The 17,717-nt window shown below is 38.1% G+C and overlaps 1 protein-coding gene across 4 annotated transcripts in view; it reads right to left on the bottom strand.

Moving 5' to 3' along the window:
* Positions 1–17,717, bottom strand: part of LOC149844260 (phospholipase D zeta 1-like) — a 136,568-nt gene that overhangs the window by 88,317 nt on the left and 30,534 nt on the right. For 3 of the 4 annotated variants that reach the window (XM_090000456.1, XM_090000457.1, XM_090000459.1), the window contains exons 9-13: positions 14,797–14,936; positions 14,522–14,728; positions 14,224–14,380; positions 13,629–14,138; positions 10,076–10,186 (exon numbers count right to left, since the gene is read on the bottom strand). In XM_090000456.1, the coding sequence (XP_089856582.1) occupies positions 10,076–10,186; positions 13,629–14,138; positions 14,224–14,380; positions 14,522–14,728; positions 14,797–14,936 (1,125 nt within the window). The remainder of the gene's footprint in view (positions 1–10,075; positions 10,187–13,628; positions 14,139–14,223; positions 14,381–14,521; positions 14,729–14,796; positions 14,937–17,717) is intronic. The other variant, XM_090000458.1, reaches the window with a different exon arrangement.

The raw sequence follows: 17,717 nt of genomic DNA, 5'->3' as shown, positions 1-17,717 counted from the left end.
TCAGTATAGCAAGAAGAAAAACCTAAATTGATTAATACATTACTAAACCTGTCATACCAAGCTTTAGGAGCTTGCTTAAGTCCATATAAAGCCTTTTTTTATTTTAAAACTTTTCCATTTAAATTCAAACCTGGAGGTGGTTCCATATAAACTTCTTCATTTAAATTGTCATTCAAGAAGGCATTTTTAACATCAAGTTGAAAGATAGGCCATTTTTTAACAGAAATTATAGCAATAAGAGCTCGAACACTAGTCATTCGAGCAACTGGGGCAAAAGTTTCATCATAGTCTACCCCATACTCTTGGGCATATCCTTTGGCTACCAACCTAGCCTTATATCTTTCTAATGAACCATCACTCTTAGTTTTTACTTTAAACACCCATCTACATCCAATGGGTTTCTTGCCATTAGGAGGATCAATGATTTTCCAAGTTTGCGCATTTTTAAGGGCATTAAGTTCAAGTTCCATAGCTTCATTCCAATGAGCATATTGTTTAGCATCATTGTAATGAGATGGTTCGTGAAAGGAGTGAAGAGCAAGTAGACATGCTCGATAATTAGGAGAAAAAGAGTCATAAGAAACAAATCTATTTGGTATCTTGGGAATGCGATTTGATCTTCTTTGAAAGGTTTCTTCTATCGACTCACTTTGAAAAAATCTTTCAAGAGCACACGGAGGATTTCTCATTCCTTCTAGAGTAGACTTGTATTTGTCTTGAAGCATTTTCTTCTAAGTTTTGATCATTATTTGGATGTTCAACAAGATCTTCATTAAGAGATTCACTAGGATCAACATGATCATCTATGATGTTTTCTTGAGGTAACAAGTCAAATAAAAAGGAATAGTCAATATTTTCATTTGGTTGATGCGAAAAACCATTTTCTTCTTCGAGGAATGTGACATCTTTTGAGATATAAAGTTTATTCTTAAGAATGTCAAAACATCGATATCCTTTTTGTTTTTCGCCATATCCCAAGAAAATACATTCAATAGCCCTAGGAGAAAGTTTAGCATTTTTGCGAGTTAAAACAAAGCATTTACATCCAAAAATTCTTAATCTTTTATAGTGGGGAGACATATTGTAAAGTTTTTCAAATGGAGAAAGATTTTTCAAAGAGGATGAAGGGATTTTATTGATGAGATATGTTGAGGTTAGAACCGCTTCGGCCGAAAAGGATTTTGGGATATTTTTTGAAATCAATAATGTTCTTGTAGTTTCTATTATGTGCTTATGCTTTCTTTCCGCAAGACCATTTTGTTGCGAAGTGTTGGGACAAGAACGTTGATGACAAATTTCATTTTCTTTTAAGTAACTTTGAAAATCATTAGACATATATTCACCTCCCGAATCGGACCTAAGAATAGATAGATTTCCCAAAAATTGATTTTTAACCATTGCATGAAATTCTTTAAAGAAGGAGAAGACTTCGGATTTGCGACTTAGGAAGTATATCCACGTAAATCTAGTGAAGTCATCAATAAAGACCACATAATACGAAAAACCTCCTTTAGACAAAATTGGGGAGGGTCCCCACACATCGGAATGAACAAGTTCAAATGGCCGAGTGGTAAAGTAACTTCTTTGAGGAAAAGGAATAGCTTTAGATTTCCCAAAAATGCAATCTTTACAAGTCATGTGATTGTCTTTACAAGTATTATTCAAAAAAGGGAAAGGGAAAAGAGACATTTTTACAAAATTTGGATGACCAAGTCTCTCATGCCAAATTCCAATACTTTTGTCTTTAACAAGATTGCAAGATGACTTAGATGGAAGCGTCAAAAAGTCCATAAAATAGAGATCACCCCTTCTATGGCCTTGCCCAATCAGCTTCCCTGACTGGAGATCCTGCACGTTGCAATCTTTAGGTGAGAAAGAGACTTGGCATCCATGGTCGGTGATTTGAGAAACGGAAAAGAGATTTAAATTAATTTTTGGAACGACTCTTACTTTAGGAACAAAAAAGTTTTGAGATTTTTTGAAGTCAAGTGTTCCAATACTTTCAATTTTTAATGACGTTCCATCGGCCGTTGAAACATAGGAGGACATGGGTTCGGGAAAAATATTTGAAAGAGAATTTTTATGAGATGTCATATGAAAAGAAGCACCAGAGTCTAGTATCCACATACCTGGAGGTGATGAAGAGTAGGCGATGGCGGCTCCGGATGTTGAAGGAGAAGACTTGAGAAGGTGTTGGAGAACTTCGGAGATATGATTAAGAGTTTCTTTGATATCTCCTTCTTTGGTACTTTCTTCCTTCTTTGGAGAACTTTCTGCAACCGCGGCAACCTTTCCTTTAAGCTTTGGACAAACCGGTCTAATGTGCCCCGGTTCATTACAATAGTGGCATATAATTCCCTTTCTAGGCCCATTACTATTTTTGTTAAAGTGGGGAGGTCTATATGCTTTAAGATTCGATCCGGGCCTATTAACGGCCAAAACTTCATCACTCCTAATGCTCAAGCCAAGTCGAGTTTCTTCTTGACATATCTCAGCAAGGGCATCTTCAATAGGTAGGGCTTTGCTTCTATGGAGAAGAGATGCCCTTACTTGTTCAAATTCCGGGCGAAGTCTATGAAGGAATTAAAAAAAGTGCTCATTTTCAATTTGTTCCCTTCTTAGTTCAATATATTGTGGAGCAACCCATTTAGGTTCAAGAAGGGCAAGCTCATCCCAAAGAGGGGTTAGAGAGTTAAAATAGTCCCGGACACTCATATTCATTTGTTTGGTGGAACGAATTTTTTCTTAACAAAAAAATTGCCGAGCAAGATCCTTTTGGGTATACATACCCTTAAGGAAAAACCAAGCTTCGTTGGCCCTTTTAAATTTGGCAATATTGACACAATTTTTAAGGTCTACATTGTTCATAAACCATGCCAAAATTTTGGCATGGTTACTTTCCCAATCCTCAATTTTGGATTGATGTTCATTAATGGCTTTGATGCGCTCATCGCCATCTAAAGCCTTTTCAACTTCATTTTCAATTTTGGTAAGAACAAGAGAGGGTTCGGGAGTAGTTCCCATAACAAAGCCCCAAAGTTTCTTACCTCTTAGATGATTTTCCATAGCGGATGCCCACATGAGATAGTTGGACCCATTTAGCTTGAAAGAAAGCTCCACTTTAGAGTCACGTTCCATCGGCACCAAATATTCTTCCTTTCTTCAAAAACTTTGAGAGGTACGCGTTCCAAGATGACAAAGGAAAAGCCCAATCACCAACTGAGCTCTGATACCATGTAATGAAAAGAGGCGGAAGCACCAATAGAGCAAAAAGTCACTCTTTAAGAGTGACTACTAGAGCCAAGAACACAAACACCAAATGTGCACACACAAAACTCTCAAATATAGAAAATGACTTAAAGTCATAAGTTGGATTTATTGAAGAAAGGAAGAGAAGGGTGTAAAAACCCATACATACAAGAGGGGAACACCTCCTCTATTTATAGAGGAGGAGGGCTCAAGAAGGGACCACATGGGGGCTCCCTTGTAGTCGTTGGGAGCCCCCAACGGTCAGAAATCTGACCGTTGGGGCCCCAACGACTACAAGAGTGGGGCCCCTTGTGGTTCAAACAAAACATAAAAAAGAAAAAAGAAAAAGGTAAAAAGGAAAAAGAAAAAAGAAAAAGTAAAAAAATAAAAAGTACATTTTGCAGTTTTACAAGAATACCCCTATCAGGTATTTCACTAAAAAGAATATGTATATATATACATATATGTATATATATACTTATATATATACGAATGTCGTATATATATATAAGTATATGTATATATATATATATATATATATATATATATATATATTTTAACACTACCCAACTGATCGAACAAGTCCACTATTAGTGGCAACAGGTACTTGTTCTTTACCGTGACCTTGTTTAGCGCATGGTAGTCCACACATAATTGCTTGGAGCCATCATGTTTCATCAAATGGTGCTTTTGATGGACGAACGATGCTTGCATCCAACATCTCATCCAGCTGTCTGCGCAGCTCTTTCAGCTCAGCTGGCCCCATGCGGCATGAAATCATTACGGGAGGTTTCGCTCCCGAGGTCAACTCAATCTAATGGTCGACCTCGCATCTTGATAGTAGACGCTTCGGCAATTCTGAAAGCATCACCTCCCGAAACTCCACCAACAGTGGGGCTAGGGTCGGCAGCACTGTTGCTTGCACCTTTTCTTCTTCTGCCCGCACGACAACTAAGAATGTCTGCTCCCCACGCTTGACACCCTTCTTCAATTTCATTGCCGATAACACTGAAGTCTTGCCTTTCTGAGTAAGGCATTGAACTGTGTGTGACAGGTTTGGCCTCATAATCGTCAATGAGTTAAACTTTGGCGGCATCATCACATTCAAGCTGCACAGAAACGCCATACCCAAAATCATCTTAAAATCGTCGAGGGGCACCACAGAGAAGTTGGCCTTACCGGCCCAACTCCCAATTTGAATAGCCACATCCCTTGCTTCACCAAGGATGGGCTTGGCCTCAGAGTTCACCGTTTTGATGGTCCTCTACTTTGGCCCAGGCTTCATGCCTAACCGCTCTGCCCCTTCTCGCGAGATGAAATTGTGTGTGGCCTCAGAGTTTACCATTATTGAAGTAGACTTTTCATTAATGATTTTCAGGTACATGAGTTCCTTACTGACCCACATGTTTTTAGCTGCGCTAATCGATCACATGACCCTCATCCTTGGTTGCATGGTCTCAGTATCACTGCATTCTGCCTTACGCCGCATTGGCTTGCCCATCATCCTTTACAAGCCGCTTCGGCCGCTGCCTGGCGACATGCCTATCGCCATAGAACCAGCAAGTAACAATTGCTCCCTTATTGTTCTTATACTTCTTGAAGTTTTGTTTCTTATCAAATTGGTGGGATATCGATGCCTCACCTTTATTGTCGCGTCGCTCATCCTTTTTGCCTCTGTGGTCAGGCTTCTTCCCAACCTTTGTTGATGGGGTGAAGGGTTTGCGTTGAGTGTCAGCTAAGCGCTCGACCGTCACGTATACATCTTCCAAAATACTAGGGTTACTCCTTTCCACTTCGAACTGTGCCCATGGTTGAAGTCTCATAATGAACCAGTTGAGATTATCCTCATCTGTCATGTTAGGCATCTCAAGCATAAGCTTCTGGAACGTTCTGACATAGTCTTGCAACGAACCAATATGTTTAAGATCCGACATCATCCTGCAAGCATGTCTTTGCACATTCCTCGGTATGAAGTAGTTACGCAATTCCATTTTAAAGTCGTCAAAGGTGTCTATCACGCATTGACCTCTCTCCATGTCACTATGCTTCCGCATCCACCAAGCGATAGCATCTTCATCCGGTAGAGTTGTTGCAGGCTTAATCCTGAGATCTTCAACCGCCACATTCTGAATATCCAAGTAGTCTTCTACTTTGAACAAAAAATTCTCAATGGCCTTGTTGTCGCAAGAACCATTGAACTTTGTTGGTCTTGGCACATCAAGCCTTGATGGCCTCTCACCATTTCCCCCATTTAGGGTCACTGACCGCTGCAATGTGTGGTACTTCAACTGAAGCTCTCCTACTTCAGTCTGCAAGTCGGCCACTGTTGTCGTCAACGAAGTGACTTATTCTATCAGTAAGACCATCTGCTCTTGCAGGCTCGTCACCACATCATTCAGTCCACCGAATGATTCAACTGCACGTGAAATCGCTTCTTCGTGCGAAGTCACATCTTCCACCAGCTTGTTAACAGTTGCAGCCATCTGCTCTTGGCCCCGAGGTATACCTATCACCTCAGCTTCGGCAATTGTCTTGCATTTGGTGTTACACAAGTTTTGATAGGGCGCCATGATGTTTTGCTCACAAATCGTAGCCTATCGACGCGTCTGTCGACACCGACTCCAGAGTCCCTTCCCCAGCACGTGAACAGGCTCTGGTACCACTTGTCACGGGCTTATTTCCTTCAATAGGCCAATGCGGCGCGACGGTCCTTCCTCACCGCCGCAAGCCTTCTTATTGCTCACTTGCCAGTCACGGAAGCTTGTAATCAAAGTGCAAGAGAGCAATAGAGAGAAAAGAATTGCAATCACAACGAGGGTGAACAAAAGAAAGCTCAATGCATTATATTCATTCACAATTTAGCTCGTAGGCCTCTTACAGTTCAAGTATATGGGTTGCCCCTTCGGGGTATTGATTAACCTGAACCGGACAGCTTACATTAGACTCAACAAAAGCAAAACAAACTCTAGACGCAACTTTGCAATGTAAGTCACAAGGGAACAGTGATATTCCTTTAGTTAAACCATGAGAATGATTGTTTCATGTAATATTCAGTTAGTCGTATCATGCTATGTCATAGGTTCAATTATTGACAATCCATAATATCATCCTTCCTTTTTATATTGAACATATGTACAGGTATAGTAATTTTACTGCTCATTCTATTATTTTATCATTTAGGTGAAGAATAGATGATGATGAGCAATTGCGGGATGATGTAGGGACTATAATGCACGAATTTTTAATGTTCCCGGAACAACTAGAAACATTTTAGTCATTTTCATTTATGCTTGTCATGAACTTAATACTTTATTACTTGTTAAACTCTATTGGTAATGGGAATGTTGTTATTGGTTTGAATGTCCTCTGACGTACCCGAAGTGGTTAACCTAGAACCGATTGAGTTGTTCCGCTGTGTCATAAAAAAAATCTCAAAAATCGGGTTAAGTTTTAAGGTCATTACACATACACACTGCAAGTCAGTTCCAAAATGCTCTTACTACTATTCACATGGCAGCCGTTATATGAATTATCATATATATAAAGAACACTATAACAAAAGGACTATTCTTATTATCTTCTTTATCTCCAAATTTAATTGCTTATACTGACTCTGATTAGGGCGGAAACCCCAATTATCGTATTTCTACAACAGGTTATTGTGTTTTTCTTGAAGAGTCATTAATTTCTTAGAGATATAAGAAGCAGTAGAAGGTTTTTCTATCTTCTACAAAAGCCGAGTATAGGAAAATGGTCACCGGTACAACTGAACTGGTTTGGTTAAGAAGTTTGCTCAAAGACACGAGAGTTCTCATTTTTATTCTCTCGAAGCTATATTGCGACAACAAAAGTATCATCTACATTGCTAGCAATCATACATTTCATGAACGAACAAAGCACATCGAGATGGACCGTTATTATGATCGAGATGAGTTTTTACGTGGCACTATTGAACTTTCATATGTCATTTCATAATGCCAGCTTACAAATTTCTTTACCAAAGCTTTACCATCTCCTAAGTTTTTTTTTCTTCGAAGCAAACTAAAAGTGATCTACATATATATACTATTTTTTTGTTTCCTATTGTAATGCCCACTAGGAGCAATTTAGTCTCTTCCTATTTATGTAAATAGGCATGTCCACTAGGGACAGTTTTTATCTTCTTTTATTTTTATTTGGTCTTTTCCTTTTTCATTTGTGAAGGGGCAAAGGGGTCCAACCATAGAGTCGTTGGGACCCTCTCAAACAGTCACAAATGTGACCGTTGAGGAGCTCCCATTCACTCTATGGGGCTCCCCTTTGGTCCCATATTGTGTATAAATTGGGGTTGAACTCCTCTCTTGTAAGCAATGCCTTTTAAGCATTTCAATATATTATTTTTTCAATCTCTCTCTCTTTCTCACATTGTGTGTGTTTGGTACCTAGCCCTTTGTGGCTTATTGTATTTTGCCCATTAGAGGCTTCTTGTTTTTTGTATTAGTGCATTCATTGTAGTCACTTTGTGACATTGTTATTTGCACTAGTACTTCATTACAGAAAGCATAGCAGAAGCGTGGAAGAATCGAGATTCTCATCAAGTTTCAGAAGCGAGGAGTATCACGCTTCCGAAGCGAGTTTTCGAGAAGTGGGCTTCCCACTTATCTAAAAAACTTATGGTAACTCTGGCTAGGCCCCTTTTTCGTTAGGTCTCGTTACCATTCAAAAATCATAGTTTTAGGTGTTTTTTGATAAATATGAACTGTTAGATGTGTTTATCATTGCTAATTAATTAAGAAATAGGTTTTGTTTTAAATTAATTTGATGTTATCATCAAATTTTAGTACAATATCAACCATTCATTTTTTTTTTTTTGCCTCTTTAAAATACACATATGAGCATAAAGATGCTTAAGAAAAATCATGTTTTCTATTGAATAAACAATAATAAACACATCTAACAGTTCACATCTAGCATAAACTACCTAAAACTATGATTTTTGGAGGGGTCTAACGAGGCCGCCTAACGAAAAAAGGGGCCTAACCATGCCACTACTCACATATATATATATATATGTGTGTGTGTGTGTGTGTGTGTGTTTTAAATGTAAAAGGGGTAAAATGAAATTTAAAAAAAAAATAGGAGGGTGTTTTCCTTTTATTATAAAAGGGAAGGGGTACTTTGTAAACCATGTTCCCACCGCCTCTATCTCTATATACACACGAAGGAGGAGGACCCCATACCTCTCTCTCTCTTTTTGCATATATATGATGATGAAAGGAGGAGGTAGGTACCCCCCTCTCTCTATCTCGTCCCCCCAACCCTCTCTCTCTCTCTCTCTCTCTCTCTCTCTCTCTCTCTCTCTCTCTTTGTATATGAAGAAGCAGAAGAAGAAAGGAGATAGGTAACCTCCCCCCCCCCAACCACCATCACTCAGGTCAATGCACAAAAAAAATGAGGGGGTAAACCAGGAGGGAGGGGCGAGATGAGAGAGAGAGAGAGACAAAAAAATGGGTTGGGTCAGGGCCAACCCACAGTGTACCCTCATGTCGTGCAGTACCCATACTCATGTCCTGCTGTGTCGACACGGGTACGGCTACCCATGTGGAGTGTCCATGTGACAGGTTTCAATGTATAGAAGACTCAAAAAGAGCCAAATAGACCTTATTTGAGTTATCACAAACCCTTAAACAGATCAGGGTTAACAGAAAATCCAAATCTGCTCCTATTGACATCCTTGAACCAGAAAATATAAGAAAAATCACAGAAATTTCAAAACTCCACCAAATCCCATGATTCTTGATTTGATAATATTCTAAAATCGAGAGGTAAAAAAAACCCCAAATTGATTGCAAGAACCTGTACCAGGCTATTGCCGATGTCAGCTCGCCCCTGCATGTCTCCGAATGTGACTGCAGCTCTGGTTCAGGATGAAGATTCCCCACTCTTCTCAGCAATACCAGAACTTCTCTTAACTGGGATATGACTCTGATAACATATCAAAGAAAGAGGAAAGGAAGAAGATGGGAAGTCTTTCAAAGAGGAACTTTATTGCTAACGCAAAAAGCAAGCATACATCTTAAAGGGTTGACCATTTTTTTTGTTACACTACATGACAAAAATAGTTGACTCCCTACCTACCTGCTAAAATACAGAAATGCCCCTCATTAAATAATCTGTGTACACAAGAAAAGAGGGTAGCACAAAAGTAACATTACATATGGTACAAAGGCATATTACACTTCTCAACATCCATGTGGGTTGATTGTCTTGTATGTTTCTTTTTAAGGGCATTTTTGTCATGTTTTATTGTAACATCACTGAATATATGGAAGGATTGAGGGGCTGATGAATATGCCCTCTTCTTTTTCCCTTTGTCTTCTTCCTCTTGTTTCTTCCTCCTCTCATTTCTCCCTCTCCTCTATTTTTCTCTTGCTACTGTACTAATCTTGTTGCAGGTACACACATAGGATATTCAAGATGTAGAAAGCTGGTTTGAACAATAATTTTCTTCCTCTGACAAGGCACATTAATATTAGTATGTCATCATGTCAATTCATTTTATTGTTCAGGGTGCTAATCTTTTCGATAACTCTACAAAAGTTTCTGGACAAACATTATCGAAATAAAAATAATGATCTAATTACTATATCATCAGTCATTAAGCTGACTGACTGAAAAAATAACTTCCACAAGTACTCGTGCCAAATTGACACAAATAAGCATAGACTACTGAATAAGCAGTGCAAATAGAAACAGGTCTACATACCCAAGAAACAATTGCATACAATCAAACAATCACATACAGTCCAACAATTTAATTCCTATAAGGTTTCAAAAAAATAGTTACCTCGATGTATACGAAGTGTTCAGCTTTCTCTATAAGTGAGCAATAAGCATTATGAATACTTTCTTCAGTTTGACTTGTTCCGGCAGACCAATGGCCAACACTCCTAATAATCTAGCATCAGAAAGCTCGATGTAAGTAAATCCATCATTCTTTTATGCTTTCCACAGTTTGAATCTCAATAAGTAAATCAGTTTATTCAAAAGGCAATTACAAGAGTATCAACAATCACTAATAAGTCATTAGAAAGAAAATGCAAAAGCTCATCACAATGACTGGGGATGTTAGTGTAAGGAATCCTCAAGGATTCAAATATAGAATACCTACTATAGGCAAGAACACAAGAACCCACAAAGGGGCACTCGCAAAGCCAACACAAGAACACAATCTTTAAAAAATAATCTTTATTTATCAAATATGCATTAGGAAAATGCATTACATATAATGGGACAAGAGGCCCCTATTTATATACAAACAAGAGGGCTAAGAGGACCTATATAGCTGTTGGGAAAGGCTCCAACAGCTTAGAAATATAGTTGGAGATTTCTAACAGTTATATTTACTAAAAGACAAGACTGAATATAGTTGTTGGAGATTCCCAACAGCTATATTGACTAACAAACAAATCTACCCTTTACAAGAGTATAAAGAACAGAATAAAAATAAAATAAGTGATCAATTCTGCCCCTAAAGGGCAGAGCCTATTACATGTACAAAACTATCATTCTGCCTCTAAAGGGTATTACTTATTACAAAGGGAAGAAAAACAGTTTAAAATTATATAATATATACATATACACTCATATATGAATATATATATATATATATATATCAATACATTTTAACACTCCCCCTCAAACTTACAGTGTGATTACCGAAAGTTTGAAAATACAAAACAAAGAGAAGGATTCAAGCCTTCATTGATAAACTTCACTAAATGCCTTTATTAGCTATCGCTATCTTCATGGTATAATGCATCAGAAACAAAAAAAAAATCTCAACTCATATCATGCACAAAGAACAAAACAGAGGTTCCAACTACACAAAGGAAGATATCCTAACTAAATAGATTTCAAACAGTGGCTTTTGTACTTGAACCCATATTTGGGTTGTGACTCTTTTGCCTCTTGTACATGAACCCTATTGGGTTATCATGCATTATTATGTGCATTAAATATTCTTTAATTTCAGGTTGGATATATATGTTAAGGATATTTAGATTTCCTTCAACGAATCCTGAATTCATCACAAGAAGCCAAATACCAAGATGGATATCTTGGCTTTGATACCTTATAATAAATCCTCAAGGATTCAAATATAGAATGTCTACTATAGGAAAGAGCGCAAGAACAACCCACAAAAGGGCACTCACAAAGCCAACACAAGAACACAATCTTTAAAAAATAATCTTGATTTATCAAATATGCATTAGGAAAATGCATTACATATAATGGGACAAGAGATCCCTATTTATATACAAACAAGAGGGCAAAGAGGACCCATATAGCTGTTGGGAAAGGCTCCAACAGCTATAAATATAGTTGTTGGAGATTTCCAACAGCTATATTCACTAAAAGACAAAACTGAATATAGCTGTTGGAGATTCCCAACAGCTATATTGACTAAAAAACAAATCTGCCCTTTACAAAAGTGTAAAGGACAATAAAAATAAAATAAAAAAAGTGGTAAATTCAGCCCCTAAAGGGAAGAGCCTATTACATGTACAAAATTATCATTCTGCCCCTAATGGGCAGAGCCTATTACATGTACAAAATTATCACAATACCCCTAAAGGGCATTACTTATTACAAAGGGAAGAAAAACAGTTTAAAATTATACAATACATACATACATACGAATGTATGAATATATACACTCATATATATATATATATATATATATATATATGTGAAATATGAATCAATATATTTTACAGTTATCCCAGACAGGAATTATATTCAATAAACCAAGTTCCAGACCTAGCAAAATTTGTGGAAGCAACCTCAGACGGTCTTCTTCAACAATAAAAGCAAAAAACTGGAACTTAATGTGCAAATTTCACATTAAATCTTGTACAGTCACTAGCAATTTTTGCCAGAAATAGGAAAGAATTAGGCCACAAGAAGTGCCACCCTAACTCTTATCTTTTTCTAGCAAGAAGTGCATCCACAGATCTTATTTTGAAGTAAAGCATAAATGCATCAAATGAAACTGTCACAAACCCTCCGCTCATATCCCATTAGCTATTCTGAAGATTTCTACAGCAATTCTTTGCTTTCAAAACCTAAGCCTTTCACATGGTGTAAGATGATTTAAACATCTTCAACCTGTCTTCGTTTTACACTTTAAAATACTTCGCTGCATCCAGAAATGATTTACTTGTTGACACGGACATATTAAATGAAGGGAGAAAAATGCCAGGGTCCCAAACCAAGATAAAAAGCACAAGTTGTGAAAAGGTGTGCACTGTGCAGTGAGCCCATACAAAATGCAAGTGTGCTTAAACAATCACTACACCATTGTGCAGGCAATGCCTGGCTCCTTTAGAACATATAATAGTAATAACAAAACATAAACCAGCATATATACTTAAGATCTGTATATCACATAAAGAGGGACAAAATCCTTCACCTCTTTGTCTGATACAACTTAATACTATACTACAAATCAAGGTTGTAAAAAGCATATCGTAACCCGTATCAGCTGGGCCCAAAATAAGATATGTATTCTATGTCACAGGGATTCGGCTAGGAGGGTGCCGCACCCGCGTCGACGCGACTCGACGCGGGTGCGGGTGCCGCACCGGGTGCGGTCAACTCGATCCTGGGTGCGTTGACCGCACCCAGGATCATTAATGTCCATTTTAAAAAAAAAAAAATTGCCCAAATGGGCTTCGAATTTTTTTTTAAAAAACTTTATGCTAGTCTGTCAGCTGCCTAGCATAAAGTAAGTTTTTCAGTTTTCACGCACAGCTGCTGACAGCAGCTGTCAGCACAGCTGCTGACAGCAGCTGTCAGCTGTGCTGTCAGCACAGCTGCAGCAGCTGTCTGTCAGCTGCTGTCAGCAGCTGTCTGTCAGCTGCTGACAGCAGCTGTCTGTCAGCTGCTGTCAGCAGGCAGCTGCTGACAGCAGCTGCCTGACAGCTGCAAAGTTTAAAAAAAAAACCCCGCCTATTCCCCAACCCCCTTTTTAAAAAAAAACCCCGCCTATTCCCCAACCCCCTTTATATATATATATATATATATATATATATATATATATATATATATATATATATATATATATATATTACTTATTACATTTTTGCCCCTGCCGCACCCCCGCACCCGCACCCGCACCCATGTGACATAGTATGTATTGTATTTGTATCACATTGTATCGCGTACAAAATCATATTTTTAATAAAAACAAAATTAAAAAATCAGGAAATTTTGTCCTTTCTAAGCCCAATAGAATAATAAAGTAATTCAACAGAAGACGAATAAATGAACTAAAAAGTGCACTATTTCATGTCCTGGGAAACTGTGTCAAAAAACATAATCAATAAAAAACTAACCTGACAGCGACAAGAGGTGCAGGGACCAACTTGTCCAGCTTCGTTTACAGAAATATCCAGCACACCCCTTTCCTGGGTTTCCCACCACTCATCATTCTGTTGTGTCGATGTATCCATGTAGATTGGCCCATGAAAATGTTTTGTCTCATGATCATCAACAAAAGCTTCCATCTGCATATCTGGAACAGGATGCTCAAACTTTAACCTCTTGTGCGAGAAGGCATGGTTCCAACTTGATTCCTTTTTGTGGTCAGTGAGATTGTGATTCATGTCTAATCCATTTGCTTTTATGCTGGGGACTTCTTTTCCATCAGCCTCATGTGGTAAAAGCAATGGGATGTCCTGCAATGAAGATCGGGAGGTAGAGGAATCCTGTCGTTTAAGTTCATGATTCTCATCCTGTTTTCTTTTTACATCTATTGCATTGCTTTTACCCATGTAATGTGGAATCACCATGTGATGCTGAGGCATAAGTAGAGGAATTGCTTGCTCATTTGGCGCTTTGTTTCTCTATAAGGGCGTAAATCATGTCCAACATAAGAGATATATTCAAATCTATCTATAAATTTAAACAATTCAGGGAAAAAATGAAAACCTTAGCATAGTTCCAACGCTGAACAAAATGTCTTGCCACATCACAACAAGGGGGCCCCCAGAGAGCACAGTGAACATCATGCCATGGCATTCGAGGGTATTTTTCACGGTCCAATTCATCTTTCATTGTATCTTCCCAAGAGTTTGGCTCAGACTCTCTATATTCAGGGTAGATAGATTATATAACAAAAGAAAATAAATGCAGTAAGTAAAAAAATTATTGTTAATGGACATCCATCAAAGAACTTATTGTTATGGACATACATTAGCAAGTGTTTTTCAGAATATAATGAAGTTACCTGGGATTGTAGTAGTCTTTTCCAGGCCATATTAGAGAAGGAAAATCACCTACATTATGTTCAGAATTATCATAACGACCAAAACACAGGTCCAAACCACCTATATAGCAGACTTCATTGTCCACAATCACAATTTTTTCATGATGAGACCTGTAAAATAAGAGCGGTACACAAGCTTGTGAAGCAGAAGAACGGAATTGATAAAACCTGCAAAATTGCTAACAATGTTTCATTTGAAAATTAAAGAAATAAATGTTAAAAATATCAAATCATACCACAGATAAACACCAGTTGAAAAATGATCAGGGTAACGCAGGACTTTCACATTCTCATGGATGTTAAGTAGTTGGCGCTTACTGTATACACTGTTAATCTTCAAAGCAAGTGCAACTTCTTTGTATAAAAGTATATAGATCTGTAAATTGCAATCCATGCAGATGAGGTCAGGACATAGTTCACGATTGTCCAAACAGCAGTAGTATACTGGTTATCAAATATGGTGACTTTGAACATTGGAACAACCTCAGCATTCACAGCTTAACAACTAGGACGTTTTACCACGTTTTCATAGCCACAAGAAAATACCAAGCAGAGTAGGAAAACAAATTCCTAGAGGGAAATTTATTTTGTAATCATATCTAAAAAGAAATGACGACCATTTTACCTTGTCATTCTCAAAGATCACCAGTCCATCATAGAGCATAGATGACACGCACAGTGACACAGGGAAATGACTCTTCTTTAATTTTCATGTGCGGAAATAAAACTAGCAGACCATTTTCCATGAAAAAGATCCACATAATCATTCCTTATATAGCAACAGGGTACTGATTGTGCATATGATCTAATATAAGCCGACTAGCCTTTTCCAGGATAGAGTATACCCAGGGATCTTTGTAAGGGTAAGAGAATACTTCTTGCATGCTTTTCACCCTTTAAGACAATGAAAGTTCTCTCAGCCTTCTCTCTCTCTCTCTCTATCTTCCCCACTTCATCTCTGTCTCCCAAACACTTGGTTCTACTTTCCCTTCCCACAACCTCTCCAATGCATGCAGAACATCACATACCAGGTATATTTCTGTTTCATTGAGAACTTGAAGTTAGTTGCCTTCATTCTTACGTACTGTTCATGCATTTCCTCTTGCCATTTCTTATACAGGAGTCAGGATTGAACTGCCACCATCACACCATTTAGATGTATTAGACATATTTCATATTCCCATTTGTACTAGCACTTGTTACACAACTTACTGCATGTGTGTGGGTGTGAATCAGTACATGCATGTGTTAAATAATGTAACATAATTCAATATGTAATCTCATAGTTTTAGTTTACTTTTAAGTTTAGTTAGGATTAGGTTAGTTTATTTAACTAGGTTAGGTTTCTTTTTCTTTTTTAGTTTAGTTTTTGGACTTATTTGGCTTTATGCTTTTTTGACCAAAGTCAAAAAGCATAAAGTAGAGAGAGCTGTTGGACTCCCAACAGCTCTATTTAGAGCCGTTGGGAGCCCAACACTCCCTCATTCCCTCTCTCCCTTGTATTATAAATATGGGGTGTTACCCCCTTGTAACTTACACTTTTGTAAAGCCCTCTTTTGGGACCCAACATATTGAAGTTGATATTTTTTTACGTTTGTGCATTTGTATCCGTGCCTTTGTGCACTTGTGAGAGTTCTCCTTTTATGCCTTTGTGCACACTTTGTGTTTCTAGTATTGTGTTTATACACAAAATCCTTTTTTATAGAGATTTTCACATGGTATCAGAGCAAGGTTGCTTGAGAAGGAAAGTCTTGTGATTCTTCACAATATTGAGTGCCTCGAAAAGTGTGCCTTCAATTTTTTCGAGATTGGCGTGAAGACTTCTCTTCATCAAATATTTTGGAAGATTACTACAACAAGAGTTAAAATCTCTTTGTGGTACGTATTTTTCTCCTTCATCTTATCTCTCTAATGGGTGAAAAAGACTCTCATTTCTCTCTTAGCTTTAAGCTCAATGGTTCCAATTATCATGTATGGGCCGGAAATATGGAAGCTCATATTAAAGGAAAGGGGCTTTGGGGATATGTTCAAGGTTCCATAACGGAACCCAAACCAAAAATTACAATGGTTGAAAGAGGAGAAATCAAAATTCTTGAAGGAGAAGAAAGACAAAAAGCTCTTGAAGAATATTCAAAGAAACATGAGGAATGGGAAATGAGAAACTTCAAGATCCTATCTTGGATCTTCTCATCCGTTGAAACCAAGATCAATGCCAATATCATCAAATTCAAGAAAGCCTCTGAAGCTTGGCATTATCTTGAAAAGATGTATACTTCACGAGACTTATCTCACAAGTACTATCTTCAAAAGAGGGCCTTGACCCTACAACAAAATGAGATGTCTATTCGTGAGTACTTTGCTGAATTATCCTCTATTTGGGATGAGCTTGCCATGCTTGAGCCCAAGTGGAGTGGCGAAGCTATTGAACTTAGATACAAGCAATTAGAGGAAGATCACTTCTTTAACTTCCTAAATGGTCTTCGACCCGAATTTGAACAAATTCGGTCCTCTCTTCTATCTTCTTTCACATCTCCTTTCATTGAAGATGTTATTACCAAGTTAAGTGGAGAGGAAACTCGTATGGGCATTAGCAAGCAAAATTCAAGTGTTCTTGCAATGCCCACAAATCAAGATGAATGTGATGGAGCTAATGCCGTGTCTAGGCCTGGCTAGCCGTGTCTAGGCCTGGCTAGTCGTGTCTAGGCCTGGCTAGCCGTGTCTAGGCCTGGCAACAACTTGAGGACATATAAACCTCCTCACTTTAAAAACCAAAATCAAGGATACAATGGTGGTCAAGGCGGAAGAAGGGACAATAGCAAAATTGTGTGCCACTTTTGCAAGGAACCCAGTCACATCAAACCGATTTGTCCTAAATGGAAGAAACTACTTGCAATGGCAACCACATCTCAATCACAAAAAGAGGAATCTACAAGTGGAGCTCTCTCTCTAAATCAAATTATGGAAGCTCTTCAACCTCTTCTTAAGGGAGCTATTTCCGGTGCCGCCGTATCCACTCCTTCTCCTCCAGGTAAAACTTCTTGGCTTTTAGATTCGGGTGCATCTTTTCATATGTCTCCAAACATCTCTTCTCTTTCTGAATATTCTAAAAGTTTATCACCATCTTTTGTTTCAACTGCGGATGGCACTTCTCTTGAAA

This window comes from Nuphar pumila, chromosome 3 (genome assembly GCF_984573655.1).
Source record: "Nuphar pumila chromosome 3, dmNupPumi1.hap1.1, whole genome shotgun sequence".
Classification (NCBI taxonomy): Eukaryota; Viridiplantae; Streptophyta; class Magnoliopsida; order Nymphaeales; family Nymphaeaceae; genus Nuphar; species Nuphar pumila.
The sequence above is the reverse complement of the archived record's forward strand: the minus strand, read 5'-3'. Positions and strand labels throughout refer to the sequence as shown.